This window comes from Bufo bufo, chromosome 9, assembly GCF_905171765.1.
Source record: "Bufo bufo chromosome 9, aBufBuf1.1, whole genome shotgun sequence".
NCBI lineage: Eukaryota > Metazoa > Chordata > Amphibia > Anura > Bufonidae > Bufo > Bufo bufo.
The window spans coordinates 114,465,212-114,484,795 of record NC_053397.1 but is presented as its reverse complement, the minus strand read 5'-3'; the positions used below and the strand labels follow the sequence as shown (position 1 = coordinate 114,484,795).

General features: G+C 42.9%; 1 protein-coding gene across 1 annotated transcript in view; it reads right to left on the bottom strand.

Moving 5' to 3' along the window:
• Positions 1-11,378: 11,378 nt before the first annotated feature.
• METTL11B (methyltransferase like 11B) overlaps positions 11,379-19,584 on the bottom strand; it is a 331,396-nt gene continuing 323,190 nt past the window's right edge. Inside the window, exon 4 of the mRNA XM_040408335.1 lies at positions 11,379-11,818. Within this exon, the coding sequence (XP_040264269.1) occupies positions 11,562-11,818 (257 nt within the window). The 3' untranslated portion in view covers positions 11,379-11,561. The remainder of the gene's footprint in view (positions 11,819-19,584) is intronic.

Genomic DNA, 19,584 nt, shown 5'->3' with positions numbered 1-19,584 from the left:
CACCCGTCTTGCAAGGGGGGAGAGGGCTGCCTTGTGTAACGAAGAACTGCTCGCGGTGAAATGGAGAGACAAGCGTGACGTTTACATGCTCTCCTCCATTCACGCAGACACGACAATCCAAATTGAAAGGGCAACCCGTGTCATTGAAAAGCCCCTCTCAGTCCACGACTATAATGCGCTTATGGGAGGGGTGGACTTCAATGACCAGATGTTGGCTCCCTATTTAGTTTCCCGACGCACCAGACGCTGGTATAAGAAGGTGTCTGTATATTTAATTCAATTGGCTCTGTATAATAGTTTTGTTCTCTACAGTAAGGCTGGGAGAACACGATCCTTCCTCAAATTTCAGGAAGAGATCATCGAGAACCTCCTGTATCCAGGAGGTTCCGTGGCCCCAACCACCAGTGTAGTTAGCCGTCTACACAAGCAACATTTCCCCAGTGTCGTTCCTGGTACCTCAACCCAACCGCCACCCCGAAAAAAATGTTGTGTCTGTAGCAGGAGTGGAATAAGGCGTGACACCCGCTATTTCTGTCCTGACTGTCCTGACCACCCTGCCCTATGCTTAGGAGAGTGTTTCCGGAAGTACCACACACAGGTACACCTAGCATAGGGATTGCATCTCACAGGACAGGCACACAGGGCTATTAGGGCCCTTTCTCTCACAGCTGCTGCAAACCTCTCCTTTCACCTGGGATAAAGTGCATAACGTACTTCGCCACATCTTTGGGCGATTTGCACTTTGCACATTGTCCCATGGGGAAGGAGAGGTTTGTTCTATAAAGGTAAAAAAAAACTAAACAAAAAAAAAATTACCGGTAACTAAAAAAGTTAACGTTCAGTTAAAAAAGTTTATATGTTCTGTTCAAAAGTTAATAAATTTATTGCGTTGCGGCCTGGTTTTTTCTTTTTTCTTTTGTTTTTTTTACCTTCCAGGTGGACCAACCGATCGACTAGCTGCAGCACTGATGTGCATTCTGACAGAAGCATTGCGCTGCTGTCAGATTACACGCAAGTCGGTGTATGCGGCGCTGCAAGACAAGATTTCTCCTCTGCAGTAAAAGATACGTTTGCCGAGGCATATGAGCTGAGGAGGCGGCGGTGTTCATATACTTTGGCAAACACTTTGTATATAAAAAAAAATTAAAAATCCCGGCAATGATTTATTCATTCACATCGATTGATGTGAATGGAGAAATCTGGTTTGCCAGGGCATACGAGCTAAGTGGGTATGGATGTTGGGCGGAGCTCCTATTTCCTGGCAGACGCCTTTCCCCTCCATTTTTTTTTTTTGGCAGAGATTTTTTCATCCGCATTGATTGATGCGAATGAAGAAATCTGTGCCGTTCATTTTTTCTTTCAGCCCAGAGGCTGAACGGAAAAAAAAGATCTCATTACCCGTATGCTCAATATAAGAAGAATAGCAGAAACTCCTAATGCTGGGCATACATGTAATGATTGCAGAGACCCTCAAATGCCAGGGCAGTACAAACACCCCACAAATGACCCAATTTTGGAAAGAAGACACCCCAAGGTATTCCCTGAGGGGCATATTGAGTCCATGAAAGATTGAAATTTTTGTCCCAAGTTAGCGGAAAGGGAGACTTTGTGCGAAAAAAAAAAAAAAAAATTAATTTCCGCTAACTTGTGCCAAAAAAAAAAATTCTAGGAACTCGCCATGCCCCTCATTGAATACCTTGGGGTGTCTTCTTTCCAAAATGGGGTCACATGTGGGGTATTTATACTGCCCTGGCATTTTAGGGGCCCCAAAGCGTGAGAAGAAGTCTGGTATCCAAATGTCTAAAAATGCCCTCCTAAAAGGAATGTGGGCCCCTTTGCGCATCTAGGCTGCAAAAAAGTGTCACACATGTGGTATCGCCGTACTTAGGAGAAGTTGCGGAATGTGTTTTGGGGTGTCATTTTACATATACCCATGCTGGGTGAGAGAAATATCTTGGTCAAATGCCAACTTTGTATAAAAAAATGGGAAAAGTTGTCTTTTGCCAAGATATTTCTCTCACCCAGCATGGGTATATGAAAAATGACACCCCAAAACACATTCCCCAACTTCTCCTGAATACGGAGATACCACATGTGTGACACTTTTTTGCAGCCTAGGTGGGCAAAGGGGCCCACATTCCAAAGAGCACCTTTCGGATTTCACCGGCCATTTTTTACAGATTTTGAATTCAAACTCCTTACCACACATATGGGCCCCTAGAATGCCAGGGCAGTATAACTACCCCACAAGTGACCCCTGTCATGTTTCCTGAGGTTCTACAATGCCCAGACAGTACAAACACCCCACAAATTACCCCATTTTGGAAAGTAGACACCCTAAGGTATTCGCTGATGGGCATAGTGAGTTCATAGAACTTTTTATTTTTTGTCACAAGTTAGTGGAATATGAGACTTTGTAATAAAAAAATAAAAATTCATCATTTTCCGCTAACTTGTGACAAAAAATAAAAAGTTCTATGAACTCACTATGCCCATCAGCGAATACCTTAGGGTGTCTACTTTCCAAAACTGGGTAATTTGTGGGGTGTTTGTACTGTCTGGGCATTGTAGAACCTCAGGAAACATGACAGGTGCTCAGAAAGTCAGAGCTGCTTCAAAAAGCGGAAATTCACATTTTTGTACCATAGTTTGTAAACGCTATAACTTTTACCCAAACCATTTTTTTTTACCCAAACATTTTTTTTTTATCAAAGACATGTAGAACAATAAATTTAGAGCAAAATTTATATATGGATGTCGTTTTTTTTTTGCAAAATTTTACAACTGAAAGTAAAAAATGTCATTTTTTTGCAAAAAAATCGTTAAATATCGATTAATAACAAAAAAAGTAAAAATGTCAGCAGCAATGAAATACCACCAAATGAAAGCTCTATTAGTGAGAAGAAAAGGAGGTAAAATTCATTTGGGTGGTAAGTTGCATGACCGAGCAATAAACGGTGAAATTAGTGTAGGTCAGAAGTGTAAAAAGTGGCCTGGTCTTTAAGGGTGTTTAAGCTATAGGGGCTGAGGTGGTTAATATATACAGCTTTCATATTCTGTTTGCAAAAAAAGACTTTTTGGGCAAACTACAACATCTGGATTAGTCAGTGTGCAATTTAAGGTAGAAATACATCCATCATTTTCTGGGGTTTGAAAAACACACTCTTTTGACAAAAAACACTATTTTCAGGCCTTGCAGCATCAGCACGTGTGAAATTACAGGCTTATATACTGCTGTCAAATTCAGTTTTTAAATAAACACTCATTTGGGCACAAACAATTTAGTTGGCAGCCTTTGATGCAGATGTCATTGTGAGATACACCCTTAATACATTTGGGTTACATTCAAAGATTTTAAATACGACCATTTGGTGCACCAATATTGAATTCAGGCCTACACTGGTTCAGGCCCTGTGAGATACCCCCTCTACATACAGGGGTTTTAATTAGGCATTTGAAAAACAGCCATTTGAAATACAGCCATTTTGTGCAAAGATATATTTACTTCAGGCCAACACTGATTCAGGGCGTGTGTGATCCCCCCTATACATACAGGGGTTTGATTCAGCCATTTGAAATACAGCAATTTGAAATACAGCCATTTTGTGCAAAGATATATTTACTTCAGGCCTACACTGATTCAGGGCGTGTGTGATCCCCCCTATACATACAGTGGTTTGATTCAGCCATTTGAAATACAGCCATTTTGTGTAAAGATATATTTACTTCAGGCCAACACTGATTCAGGGCGTGTGTGATCCCCCCTATACATACAGGGGTTTGATTCAGCCATTTGAAATACAGCCATTTGAAATACAGCCATTTTGTGCAAAGATATATTTACTTCAGGCCTACACTGATTCAGGGTGTGTGTGATCCCCCCTATACATACAGGGGTTTGATTCAGCCATTTGAAATACAGCTATTTATAATATAGCCATTTTGTGCAAATAAATCTTTAATTCAGGCCTACACTGATTGAGGGTGTGTGAGATCCCCCCCTATACATACAGGGGTTTGATTCAGACATTTTTAATACAGCCATTTGAAATACAGCCATTTTGTGCAAGGAAATCTTTAATTGAGGCCTAGTCTGGTTCAGGCCGTGTGAGATACACCCTATACATACTGTCGTTCTTTTATACTATTAAAGGGCTTCTGTCACCCCCCTAAAGTCATATTATTTTTTTTGGCTCCTTAAAATCCTTATGCTGCGATTTATCAATATATAGGGCTCTTACTCATTTTCGTTCAGTAGTTTCTTAAAAAAATGGACTTTTATAATATGTAAATTACCCCTCTACCAGCAAGTTGGGCGGCTACTTGCTGGTAGCAGCCGCATCCTCCTTTCAGAAAGACGCCCCCTCCTCATATTGATTGACAGGGCCCGCGAACGCGCTCGTCCTCTGGCTAGCCCTGTCTGCATTCAAAATCTCGCGCCTGCGCCGTACCGGTCTTCAGTCGGCGCAGGCGCACTGAGAGAAGGCCGCTCGCTCGGCCGCTCCTTCCTCAATGCGCCTGCGCCGATGACGTCACATCTACACTTGGCGCAGGCGCACTGAGGAAGGAGCGGCCAAGCGAGCGTCCTCCTCTCAGTGCGCCTGCGCCGACTGAAGACCGGTACGGCGAAGGCGCGAGATTTAAAAAGCAGACACGGCCAGCCAGAGGACGAGCGCGCTCGCTGGCCCTGTCAATCAACATGAGGAGGGGGCGTCATTATGATAGGAGGATGCGGCTGCTACTAGCAAGTAGCTGCCCTACTTGCTGGTAGAGAGGTAATTTACATATTATAAAAGTCCATTTTTTGAAGAAACTACTGAACGAAAATGAGTAAGAGCCCTATATATTGATAAATCGCAGCATAAGGAATTTAAGAAGCCAAAAAAAAAATTATGACTTTAGGGGGGTGACAGAAGCCCTTTAAACACCAATTTAGGGCAAGATCCTAAATTCAAAAATATGAGGACAGTGTCAAATAAGGGACGTGGCCCAGGTCGTGGTGCTGCTGGTGGAGCTCCTGTTGCAGGGAGAGGACGTAGTCGATCTGTGCCAGCTACACGCACAAGTGAAACCCCTTCCTCATGTGCGAGTAGGCGACAAAACATGCAGCGGTATTTGGTCGGGCCTAATGCTGCTCTACGAATGGTGAGGCCTGAACAAGTACAGGCGATAGTAGATTGGGTTGCTGACAGTGGATCCAGTTCCTTTACATTGTCTCCCACCCAGTCTCCTGCTGAAAGACCACAGTTGGCACCTGCAGCCGATGTCTATCAGTCTTTCACCTCACCCCCTTGCAAATCAGCCAAGAAGTCTGAGCCCCAAGTCATGCAGCAGTCTCTTCTGCTTTTTGATGACTCTGTTAGCAGGGTTTCCCAGGGCCATCCACCTAGCCCTGCCCCAGAAGAGGAAGAGATTGAGTGCACCGATGCCCAACCACTTATTTTTCAAGATGAGTACATGGGAGGACCATCGCAGCACTTCTCGGATGATGACGAAACACAGGTGCCAACTGCTGGGGCTTTCGAAAGTGTGCAGACCGACAAGGAAGTCAGGGGTGAAGACTGGGTGGAAGATGATGTGGAGGACGATGAGGTCCTCGAGCCCACATGGAATCAAGGTCATGCGAGTAACCAATGTAGTTCGGAGGAAGAGGCGTGGTCGCACAGAGCCACCAGCACAGCAGAAGAGGGAGCAGGGTGCAAAAGCGGAGTGGACATCCTCTAGACAGTACGCCTCCTACTGCCCACCGCAGCAAGGGACCGAGCACACCAAAGCCAGCTCCAAGGAGTTCCCTGGCGTGGCAGTTCTTCAGACAATGTGCTAATGACAAGACAAGAGTAGTTTGCACGCTGTGCAATCAGAGCCTGGAGCGAGGCATAAACGTTCTCAAGCCGAGCACAACCTGCATGACCAGGCATTTAAGTGCAAAGCACGAGCTGCAGTGGAGTAGACACCTCAAAAACCTCCTGCTTCCTCTTCTGCTGCAGTCTCGGCCTCTTCATCCACCTCTGGAGTGACAGTGCCACCTGGCACCCCACAAACAGAGGATCTGCCAGCAACACCAACACCTGGGTCACCAAGCATCTCCACTATGTCACACGGAAGTGGCAGATAGCAGTTTGGCGCATGTCCTTCCACCACCTAGGATTGCAGGGCGCTTCAGTTTGCCTACTGTTGCTTCCTCCTCCTACTCTGCTTCCTCATCCTCTACCAGCTCCTCATCCGGTCAGCGTAACACCTTCACCACCAACTTCAGCACAGCCAGGGGTAAACGACAGCAGGCAGTTTTAAAACTTATCTGTTTGGGGGACAAACCCCACACCGCGCAGGAGCTGTGGACGGGCCTTGAACAACAGACCGATGAGTTGTTTGTGCCAGTCAGCCTCAAGCACAGCCTGGTGGTGTGCGATAATGGGCGAAATCTCGTAGCAGCTCTGGGACTTGACGCACATCCCTTGCCTGGCGCATGTGCTGAACTTGGTGGTGCAGAGATTCCTTAAAAATTACCCCGACATGTCAGAGCTGCTGCATAAAGTGCGGGCCGTCTGCTGCTGCTCGCCTGTCAGCGCTGCAGCGTAACTTCGGCCTTCGCGCTCACCGCCTCATATGCGACGTGCCCACAAGGTGGAACTCCACCTTGCACATGCAGGCCAGACTGTGCGAGCAGCAGCAGGCGATAGTGGAGTTTCAGCTGCAGCACGCACGAGTGAGTCGCTCGGCGGAACAGCACCACTTCACCACCAATGACTGGGCCTACATGCGAGACCTGTGTTCCTTGTTGCGCTGTTTCGAGTACTCCACCAATATGGCCAGTGCCGATAACGCCGTTCTCAGCGTTACTATGCCACTTCTATGCCTCCTTGAAAAAACGCTGCTGGCGATGATGGAAGAGGATGTGGCACAGGAGAAGGAGGAGGAAGAGGGATCATTTTGTAGGGTTTCCGGCCAATCATTCCCAAAAGGTTCCGAGGGTGGGTTCCTGCACCCACAAACCCAAGGTACACAATTGTCCAGCCAGGGCACAGTTCTGAGGATGACGAGGTGGAGGATGAGGAGATGGAGGAGGAGGAACCATGTTCACAGCAGGGTGGCACCCAGACCAGCTCATGGCCATCACTGGTGCGTGGATGGGGGGATACAGAGGACACAGACGATACACCTCCCTCAGTGGACAGCTTTTCGTTGCCTCTGGGCAGCCTGGCACACATGAGCGATTGCATGCTGCAGTGTCTCCGCAACGACTGCCGAGTTGCCCACATTCTAACTTGTGCTGATTACTGGGTGGCCACGCTGCTGGATCCCCGTTACAAGGACAACGCACCGTCCTTAATTCCGTCACTGGAGCGTGATCGTAAGATGCGCTGATGGTGGCATTCTCACCTGACATCGGGGGCACAGTGGAAGCACAAGGCGAAGGCAGAGGACGAGGAAGAGGTCGCCAACGCAGCTGAAGTTAATAGTTTTTTAGTTTGTGACGCCAATTGCAATGTGCGCAGGTTATAGTCTGAGGGCCCTTTAAGATGTTACGACTCACGTACCAGGTGAGGAATGCCAGAGGGGGATAATGTCTCTGTGTAGTGTCAACGGTGTCTCCTAACTTGGTACGGCTGTACTCCTGGATCCTGGCTCACTTGCAATAAATTGAGTGTGGTTAGTAGGAGTAATTGAGGAATGAATGAGATCCAGACTTGAAGTATAATGCAACTTGTCTTTACTGGATGGCAACAGAAATCCATACGAGTTACAGCAATAGTCTTTAGGTCCCAGCAGGTGTTGGCAATATGTGGCAGGAATCAATATATCTTCTGCTTCTTATCATATGCCTAGTGAATCTGGCAGGTATCTATCTTCTGCTCTGTCTGTCTTCTGCTTGGTGTGGGCCTGACTAGCTGAGGAGGTATTTGACTTCTCCTGGACTCTGGATAAGTTACTCACAGGACTGCTCGCAGGGTATGGTCCTTCCTGGAGATCTGTAGTTCTGGGAGGTGCTGCTTGCTTGTCACCAGCTGAGGCAGATGGCTCAGGCTAGGAAGAGTGATCCTTGGCCTCAGCCGAGGCTGGATCCTAGGTTGGGATCCCTGTAACTGGGAGCTCCTACCAACACAGCCTTCCCCTAGCAGGGGGGCTGGTACACTAACTAGAACTTCCTCTCCTCCTCATGAGACAGGACATGGGACCAGCCCACTTCTGCTCACACAGGGGAGACTAGACTGGAATGAACTATTCCATTCTAGATATACTAAACTGGCTAAGGTCTGCTGAACACATTGCTGCCACCTGCTGGTGTACAAGGAAATTACAGCAAAATATAATTAACAGGCCTGGAAAATGCATATACAGGAAAATGCAATGTTAAATTACACAAGATGACAATAAATATGCACCTAACATGATGTAGCGGGGAGAAGAGTTTGGTAACATTCTCTGGGATGTTACACCAGCACCTCAGAAGGCAGGGTTAGCATGGCCGAAATGTGGAAAAGCTTTGTCAGCACGCCACAACAACCAGCACCACCAGCTGATATGGAACGTCTTAGCAGGAGGCAGCATTTCACCAACATGGTGGAGCAGTAGGTGTGCACACGCCTACACGTACTGAATGACAGGTCTGCCCCCTTCAACTTCTGGGTCTTCAAATTGGGCACATGGCCTGAGCTTGCCCTTTACGCCTTGGAGGTGCTGGCCTGCCCTGAAGCCAGTGTATTATCTGAACGTGTGTTTAGCACGGCAGGGGGCGTCATCACAGACAAGCGCAGCCGCTTGTCCACCACAGCCAATGTGGACAAGCTCACGTTCATTAAAATGAAGTAGGCATGGATCCCTCAGGACTTGTCCGTACCTTGTGCAGAATAGACATGTATACCGGCACTAAGCAGCCATTGTTATACTGCAGCGCAATTGCTCATGTTTGTATTTTGGATATTTCACACTCTTTTGGAGTGTACCTTAATTTTACAAAATTAAATTAAAACCAAAAACCTGTATTGGCTATCTCGTCCTCCTCCACCGCCGCTTCCACCGACTCCGCTGCGTCCACCGCCTCCTCAAACTCCTACTCCATATGGAACTCCACCTCCATAAATATATATATTTTTTTGTACGTGTTTTATTTTATGTCATTTCACTACTTTGTCAGTTACATTTTATAGTTAAATTCACCAATTTTGGTGTGTATAGTACCACTGCTATACCTAGTAGACAGGTTAAAAAAAAATAAAAAAATTTGTCAGTTATATATTCTGGTGAAATTCACCAATTTTTGGGTGTGATGTACCACTCCTATACCTAGTAGACCGGAAAAAAAAAATTGTCAGTTAAATTTTTTGGTGAAATTCACCAAATTTTGGGTGTAATATACCCTCCTCTACCTAGTTGACAGCTTAATACATTTCAAGAATTTTTCTGTTACATTCTTGGGTTGACATTATACAATTTTAGACGTGAATAAGGGAAGAAAATTTTATAAATTATTCAGTAATTAATGCGCACCACATCCTTACATTCAATACTTAAACTTTGAAAAGTTGTCACACTTTTATCATTTAATAATTTCTCCCATATTTCAACTCAGATTTTAAATTTGAAAAAATTGATCCTCCCTTAAATTTGGTCTCTTTTTCTCACGCTCCCTCTCCGGCCTGGAACCCTGATTCCCCGCCACCCGTAAATCACCATAGTTGGCGCATAAAAGAACATCGAAAGTTGATAGAGCAGATATCAAATTGGATAGTGAACATCACAGGGACGTGCGACATGGTGGGGCAGTAAGTGTGCACATGCCTACACGAACTGACTGACAGGGGTCAGCCCCTGCAACTTCTGGGTCTCCAAATTGGGCACATGGCCTGAGCTTGCCCTTTACGCCTTGGAGGTGCTGGCCTGACCTGCAGCCAGTGTATTGTCTGAACATGTGTTTAGCATGACTGGAGGGGCTTATCACCGGTTATATTTCCCAATGTTTTGGGGTGTACCCTAATTTTAAAAATAAAATTTAAAACCAAAAACCAGTGTAGGCTACCTCCTCCTCCACCGCCGCTTCCCCTGACACCGCCACATCCACCGCCTCCTCAACCTCCTACTCCATATGTACCTGGTCCTCCTAGATCAAGATTATTATTTTTTATTTTTACGTATGTTATTTAAAGTCATTTCCCTATCCACATTTGTTTGCAGAACACTTGCCATGCTCTTAACCACATTTTGACGCCATTTGCAGCCCTCTAGCCCTTTCCATTACATTTTTTACAGCCATTTTAGTGTTCAAAAGTTCGGGTCCCCATTGACTTCAATGGGGTTCGGGTTCGGGGTCAAGTTCGGGTCAAGTTAGGGTCCCGAACTCGAACTTTTTTCCGAAGTTCAGCCAAACCCGTTGAACCCAAACATCCAGGTGTCCGTTCAACTCTACTTATGACGAATCAGAAGAATGGAAAAATAAACAGTGACGTCAACACAAACTTACTGCTGACAGAGTCTCCACTCTGTCAGGGGCCCACTACTTGTATCAGTGTGTAACAGAACAGGTTCTGTAGCAATCTATGTGGAATCAGCTGACTGTGTAAAAGGAGTGCTCTCTTTCACTCTATAGTACAATCTTGGGCCACTGCATGGTTCTTTATACCTGAAGCTAACATTGACCTGTAAGGCTGAGTTCACTCGAGTTATTTGGTCAGTTTTGGCCCTGTAACTGACCAAATAAGTGAACTGATTCTAAGAGTAACATGTGTCAACTTCCTGTCATATTGATGCACATTAACTGTTTCACTACCACAGTGGACTAGCGATCTGTTTCTGAAATGCACAGGCTCTCTGCAGCTGAGAAATTGCTGATTTTTAACACGCTTCGTCATGAATAAATTCGATTTGAATCAAATATTTTTATTTTTTTTTAATTCATCAAACCATCCGAATCAATTTTTTTAAAACTTTGCCCGTCTCTACTCCCTTCCCGAGTTGTGATACCTGTTCCTAATATGCTAATTAGAAATTTGTTGCTTTCAAGTTCCACTCCTATCTGTGGCCAGCCCCTCCCTTTCTGCTCCGATTCACAGGGCAGGACAGTAGCAAAGTAGCGAGGGAGGGCTGACCACAGAAAGGAGCACAGCTTGGGTGTAGCAAGAGCAACAGTGATGCTCTTGTTGCACCAAATGCCTAATTGCTAATGCTAATATTAGGAAAATATATCATAACTATATTAGGAAAATGTATTTTAACTCAAGTCAACAAAAGAAAAACAGGTGCATAGGGAGGTTACTGGTGATTACTGGGATGTTACTGGTGAGAGAGTCCCTTTAAGACTTAACACAGGATCTATGATTGAGTGCTGAGGATGGAAGGAATTATTTAGCATGTTATAAATATATATGGAAATGCACACTAAATCATCTTATAATGATTTATATTATTATAATTACATTACTGTACATAATGACCTTTAGGATCACCTTCCTGTCTTGCACATTATGTTTTCTTATTTTCTTTTTTATTTCTACATGTCTGGAATATCCATGAATATTTATTTACCTAATAAATTGCTGCTGTGAAGCACTAAGAAAAATAAAGGTCTACTGTATGGCAATCATCCAGATAGGAACACACACATCTGGAAAACCCTGTTGTCTTTCCAATGCAATAATTGACATTCCAGTCTTCTCAATTATGCTTCTTAATATATGAATGTCTCTAATCACACTGCTGTCAGTTGGATCAAGTCTGCAGCCTTCCCTTGCTACATTATCTTTCAGAATAATAATCCCATTATTTTTTAAACCATTTTTGCAGCGAAGCAGAAATGTCAGGAGATCCTTGTCGGTCAGGTAACCTTAAAATAAAGAAAAAAAGGAAAAAATGCAAAAATTAGAGAGAGTAGTATAAATAGTAATATAACTAGTAACATAACTAATGAAGAGCTCCCCTTATATTAACACTGCTGAGACCAGTCATTCGACTGCTCACTATAAAACACCTCACATCACATTACACAGAATACATACAGAGGTTTACATTGGTAAAACTCCTGATGTATACCTCCAATAAAGATTTGCAACATATAGAGTGAACTTCTGGAAATTCGTACTGTTTGATTCATAGAATTTTTCAAAACATTTGTCTTGTGGATGAATCTATTCTGCATGAATCAAAAGTGCTCCGAATTGATATATGCCTGAATTGATATATGACATTTTGCGGTTTGTCTCGTAGGACACACATTTTTGTTATATATTGTGTTTTGTATATACAGTCAGATCCATAAATATTGGGACATCAACACAATTCTAACATTTGTCGCTCTATACACCACCACAATAGATTTGAAATGAAACTAACAAGATGTGCTTTAACTGCAGACTGTCAGCTTTAATTTGAGGGTATTTACATCCAAATCAGGTGAACGGTGTAGGAATTACAACAGTTTGCATATGTGCCTCCCACTTGTTAAGGGACCAAAAGTAATGGACAGAATAATAATTGTAAATCAAACTTTCCCTTTTTAATACTTGGTTGCAAATCCTTTGCAGTCAATTACAGCCTGAAGTCTGGAACGCATAGACATCACCAGACGCTGGGTTTCATCCCTAGTGATGCTCTGCCAGGCCTCTACTGCAACTGTCTTCAGTTCCTGCTTGTTTTTGGGGCATTTTCCCTTGTCTTCAGCAAGCGAAATGCATGCTCAATCGGATTAAGGTCAGGTGATTGACTTGGCCATTGCATAACATTCCACTTCTTTCCCTTAACCACTTAAGGACACATGACGTACCGGTACGTCACGAGTTTAAAACGGGATTGCGGCGCTGCGGGGGTTAATCGGAACAGGATGCCCGTTGAAATCATTCAGCGGGCATCCTGTCACAACGCCGGGGGGTCATATGACCCCCCCGTATCGGCATCGCAGCAAACCGCAGGTCAATTCAGACCTGCGGTTTGCAGCGCTTTCTGCAGTTTCTGATAGGGACCGCGGGGATCAGAAACTTTAAAATGCCCAAAATATAGATTCTTTCACCCCCCCCCCCCCTGCACCCCTGAATGATTTTATGCCGACGAGTGGTGCAGGGGGGGTGTTGCAGGCGGTGCGGGAGTCGAGCGGTGCGGCAGGCTGAGTCGTGATCCCCCACCCGCCTCCTCTTGAATATTCATTGGTGTCCAGTGGGTATACCAGAGTGTCAGCACATTGCTGACACTCTGGTATAAACGGATGACATCTGTGCTGCGATGTCAGCCGTTTAACCCTTTTTCTTAGACTATGGAAACACTAAAACATGATTTTTTTGGTTTCAAAAATAAAAATCATTGTGTAAAACTTACATAAATAAAAAAAAATAAAGTATACATATTAGGTATTGCCGCGTCCGTACCGACCGGCTCTATAAAAATATCACATGACCTGACCTAACCCCTCAGGTGAACACCGTAAATAATAAAAATAAAAACGGTGTAAAAAAAGCAATTTTTTGTCATCTTACGTCACAAAAAGTGTAATAGCAAGTGATCAAAAAGTCATATGCACCCCAAAATAGTGCCAATCAAACTGTCATCTCATCCCACAAAAAATGAGACCCTACCTAAGATAATCGCCCAAAAACTGAAAAAAAACTATGGCTCTCAGACTATGGAGACACTAAACATGAATTTTTTTGTTTCAAAAATGAAATCATTGTGTAAAACTTACATAAATAAAAAAATTGTATACATATTAGGTATCGCCGCGTCCGTGACAACCTGCTCTATAAAAATACCACATGATCTAACCTGTTTCTTGTTACCTTGCCTCACAAAAAGTGTAATATAGAGCAACCAAAAATCATATGTACCCTAAACTAGTACCAACAAAACTTCTACCCTATCCCGTAGTTTCTAAAATGGGGTCACTTTTTTGGAGTTTCTACTCTAGGGGTGCATCAGGGGGGCTTCAAATGGGACATGGTGTCCAAAAAAACAGTCTAGCAAAATCTGCCTTCCAAAAACCGTATGGCATTCCTTTTCTTCTGCGCCCTGCCGTGTGCCCGTACAGTAGTTTACGGCCACATATGGGGTGTTTCTGCAAACTACAGAATCGGGGCAATAAATTATCGCATTTTGTTTGGCTGTTAACCCTTGCTTTGTTACTGAAAAAAATGGATTAAAATGGAAAATTTGCCCAAAAATTTAAATTCTCAAATTTCATCTCCATTTGCCAATAACTCTTGTGCAACACCTAAAGGGTTAACAAAGTTTGTAAAATCAGTTTTGAATACCTTGAGGGGTGTAGTTTCTTAGATGGGGTCACTTTTATGGAGTTTGTACTCTAGAGGTGCATCAGGGGGGCTTCAAATGGGACATGGTGTAAATAAACCAGTCCATCAAAATCTGCCTTCCAAAAACCATACGGCGCATCTTTCCCTCTATGCCCTACTGTGTGCCAGTACAGTAGTTTACGGCCACATATAGGGTGTTTCTGCAAACTACAGAATCAAGGCAATAAATATAGCATTTTGTTTGGCTGTTAACCCTTGCTTTGTTACTGGAAAAAATTTATTAAAATGGAAAATTTGCCAAAAAAATCTAAATTCTGAAATGTTATCACCATTTGCCATTAACTCTTGTGGAACACCTAAAGGGTGAACGACGTTTGTAAAATCAGTTTTGAATACCTTGAGGGGTGTAGTTTCTAGAATGGGGTGGTTTCTATTATGTAAGCCTCACAAAGTGACTTCAGACCTGAACTGGTCCCTAAAATGTGGGTTTTTGAAAATTTCTGAAAAATTTCAAGATTTTCTTCTAAACTTCTAAGCCTTGTAACATCCCCCAAAAATAAAATATCATTCCCAATTGATCAAAACATGAAGTAGACATATGGGGAATGTAAAGTAATAACTATTTTTGTAGGTATTACTATGTATTATAGAAGTAGAGAAATTGAAACTTGGAAATTTGCATTTTTTTTTACAAATTTTTGGTAAATTTGGTATTTTTTTATAAATAAAAATGTTTTTTTTTACTTCATTTTACCATTGTCATGAAAAAACAATCTCAGAATGGCCTTGATAAGTCAAAGTGTTTTAAAGTTATCACCACTTAAAGTGACACTGGTCAGATTTGCAAAAAATGGCCTGGTCCTTAAGGTGAAATAAGGCTGTGTCCTTAAGGGGTTAAAAAACCCTTTGGTTGCTTTTGCAGTATGCTTTGGGTCATTGTCCATCTGCACTGTGAAGTGCCGTCCAATGAGTTCTAAAGCATTTGGCTGAATATGAGCAGATAATATTGCCCGAAATACTTCAGAATTCATCCTGCTGCTTTTGTCAGCAGTCACATCATCAATAAATACAAGAGAACCAGTTCCATTGGCAGCCATACATGCCCACGCCATGACACTACCACCATCATGCTTCACTGATGAGGTGGTATGCTTAGAATCATGAGCAGTTCCTTTCCTTCTACATACTCTTCTCTTCCCATCACTCTGGTACAAGTTGATCTTGGTCTCATCTGTCCATAGGATGTTGTTCCAGAACTGTGAAGGCTTTTTTTTAGCTCTCGTTTGGCAAACTCTAATCTGGCCTTCCTGTTTTTGAGGTTCACCAATGGTTTACATCTTGTGGTGATGCCTCTGTATTCACTCTGGTGAAGTCTTCTCTTGATTGTTGACTTTGACACACATACACCTACCTCCTGGAGCGTGTTCTTGATCTGGCAACTGTTGTGAAGGGTGTTTTCTTCACCAGGGAAAGAATTCTTCGGTCATCCACCACAGTTGTTTTCAGTGGTCTTCCGGGTCATTTGGTGTGAGCTCACCGTTGCATTCCTTCTTTTTAAGAATGTTCCAAACAGTTGTTTTGGCCCCGCCTAATGTTTTTGCTATCTCTCTGATGGGTTTGTTTCGTTTTTTCAGCCTAATGATATCTTGCTTCACTGATAGTGGTAGTAAATCAGTAACGGGTGGAACACGGGGGGATGGGACCCAGCCCGGGTGTCACACCAGCTACTGTAAAAACGTAGGAAATTGAGCGCCAATCTCACACATGACAAAGTAAAAGGTAAAAATAAAAATAATATAGGTGAAGTTGCAAAGTGGCACCATCCACAGGCGCTTGGGACAAGTGGGTGGGACACTGTGGTGGGTAGGTAAAAGTAAGATACCAAATGATGCAACAATAAAATGAAGATGTATATAAAATAGAATATACAGTATTAAAATTATAAAATCATAATGTTGATAATAACAAAAATATTATTAATAATCTACTCACTTCACTGGGGGGGGGGTCGCCACCAGGATAAACTCAAGACACCTGGGGCAAGTCACTCCCCTGGCCGGGATCGTGTATAGATTGTTAGAGGTCGATGTCTACGCCCTGGATGTGCAGCCTGGTTAACAATTAACAGACTGATTAATTCTCTTATTACATTTAGACGGATGCAAAGGCAATGGTAATGATGCAAAGGCAATGGTAATTTTATGTCACCAACACAATTAACAGACTGATTTACTCTATTACAGTTAGACAGATGAAAATGCGGTGTTATGAAACCCAAAAATAGCTTTGTGTCACCGACACGATTAACAGGCTAAATAAATCTCCTATTACATCTAGATGGATAAAAATGCGGTGTTATGAAACACAAAAATTGCCTTGTGTTACCCACACAATTAACAGACTGATTAAATCTCCTATAACAGTCGGACGGATGAAAATGCAGTGTTATGAAACCCAAAAATTGCTTTATGTCCCCGACACAAATAACAGACTGATTAAATCTCCTATAACAGTTAGACCGATGAAGATGCGGTATTATGAAACCCAAAAATTACTTTGTGTCACCGACACAATTAACAGACTGATTTACTCTGCTATTACAGTCAGACAGATGCAAAGGCGGGGTTATAGACCCCCCCAAAAAATAATTTTACGTCGGCGACACAATTAACAGACTGATTTACTCTCTGTAAGACAGATGAAAATGCGGTGTTATGAAACCCAAAAATTGTTTTGTGTCACCGACACAATTAACAGACTGATTTACTCTATTACAGTTAGACAGATGAAAATGCGGTGTTATGAAACCCAAAAATAGCTTTGTGTCACCGACACGATTAACAGGCTAAATAAATCTCCTATTACATCTAGATGGATAAAAATGCGGTGTTATGAAACACAAAAATTGCCTTGTGTTACCCACACAATTAACAGACTGATTAAATCTCCTATAACAGTCGGACGGATGAAAATGCAGTGTTATGAAACCCAAAAATTGCTTTATGTCCCCGACACAAATAACAGACTGATTAAATCTCCTATAACAGTTAGACCGATGAAGATGCGGTATTATGAAACCCAAAAATTACTTTGTGTCACCGACACAATTAACAGACTGATTTACTCTGCTATTACAGTCAGACAGATGCAAAGGCGGGGTTATAGACCCCCCCAAAAAATAATTTTACGTCGGCGACACAATTAACAGACTGATTTACTCTCTGTAAGACAGATGAAAATGCGGTGTTATGAAACCCAAAAATTGTTTTGTGTCACCGACACAATTAACAGACTGATTAAATCTCCTATCACAGTTATCACACCGCGGGTCTGGTGAATAAAGTTTGATACTATTTTACGCCTTGGAGGTGCCGTGGAATTTTTTCTGCCACATTATCTGAAGGGGGATCGCCTTCACAGCCGCTGGCACTCCGCCTGTACTCGATATACAGCTGTGCTGCCCAATCCTTATATTGTGTCCTATCAGTTAGACAGATGAGAATGCAGTGTTATGAAACCCAAAAATAGCTTGTGTCACCAACACAATTAACAGACTGAATAAATCTCCTATTACATTTAGATGGATGAAAATGCAGTGTTATAAAAAAAAAATATTTGAAAATTGCTTTATGTCACCGACACACTTCACAGACTGATTTACTCTGCTGCTACAGTAAGCCGGATGCAAAGGCGGTGTGATGAACCCCAAAAAATTATTCTATGTTACCGACACAGTTAACAGAATGATTTGCTCTGCTATTACAGTTAGACGGATGCAATGGTGGTGTGATGAACCCCAAAAAATTGCTTTGTGTCACCAATAGACAAAATTGCTTTGTGTCACCAACTGTCAATTAACAGACTGATTAAATCTCCTATTACAGTTAGATGGATGAAAATGCGGTGTTATAAAAAAAAAAAAATTGCTTTGTGTCACCGACACAATTAACAGATGGATTTATTCTGCTATTACAGTAAGATGGATACATAGGCGATGTGATGAACCCCAAAAAATTACTTTGTCACCAACGCAATTTACAGACTGATTTACTCTGCTATTACAGTAAGACAGATTCAAAGGCGGTGTATTGAACTCTCAAAAATTGCTTTGTGTCAGTGATGCATTTAACAGACTGATTTACTCTCCTATCAGTTAGGCCTCACGCACACGACCGTTGTGTGCATCCGTGGCCGTTGTTCCATTTTCCGTGATTTTTTGCGGACCCATTGACTTTCAATGGGTCAGTTGAAAACTCGGATAATGCACCGTTGTTCATCAGCAGCCGTGATCCGTGTTTCCTGTCCGTCAAAAAAATATGACCTGTCCTATATTTTTGACGGACAACGGTTCACGGACCCATTTAAGTCAATGGATCCGTGAAAAAACACAGATGCACACAAGATTGGCATCCGCGTCCGTGATCCGTGGCCTTAGGCTACTTTCACACAGACGGATCACAGATCCGTCTGCATAAAAGCTTTTTCAGAGCTGAGTTTGCCGCACCTGAGCGGTTAATTGTGCGCATCATAGCCCCCTGTAAGAGATCAGGTGCTGCCAGGCAGCAGGGGGCCTCTGTGTTAGAATATAATCACCAAAAAATGAAGCTGACTTTAGTGTATATGAAAATCCAAAAAGCTTTATTGTAAATATATATGAACAGTACAGTCATGGCCAAAAGTTTTGAGAATGACACAAATATTAGTTTTCACAAAGTTTGCTGCTAAACTGCTTTTAGATCTTTGTTTCAGTTGTTTCTGTGATGTAGTGAAATATAATTACACGCACTTCATACGTTTCAAAGGCTTTTATCGACAATTACATGACATTTATGCAAAGAGTCAGTATTTGCAGTGTTGGCCCTTCTTTTTCAGGACCTCTGCAATTCGACTGGGCATGCTCTCAATCAACTTCTGGGCCAATTCCTGACTGATAGCAACCCATTCTTTCATAATCACTTCTTGGAATTTGTCAGAATTAGTGGGTTTTTGTTTGTCCACCCGCCTCTTGAGGATTGACCACAAGTTCTCAATGGGATTAAGATCTGGGGAGTTTCCAGGCCATGGACCCAAAATGTCAACGTTTTGGTCCCCGGGCCACTTAGTTATCACTTTTGCCTTATGGCACAGTGCTCCATCGTTGTGGAAAATGCATTGTTCTTCACCAAACTGTTGTTGGATTGTTGGAAGAAGTTGCTGTTGGAGGGTGTTTTGGTACCATTCTTTATTCATGGCTGTGTTTTTGGGCAAAATTGTGAGTGAGCACACTCCCTTGGATGAGAAGCAACCCCACACATGAATGGTCTCAGGATGCTTTACTGTTGGCATGACAAAGGACTGATGGTAGCGCTCACCTTTT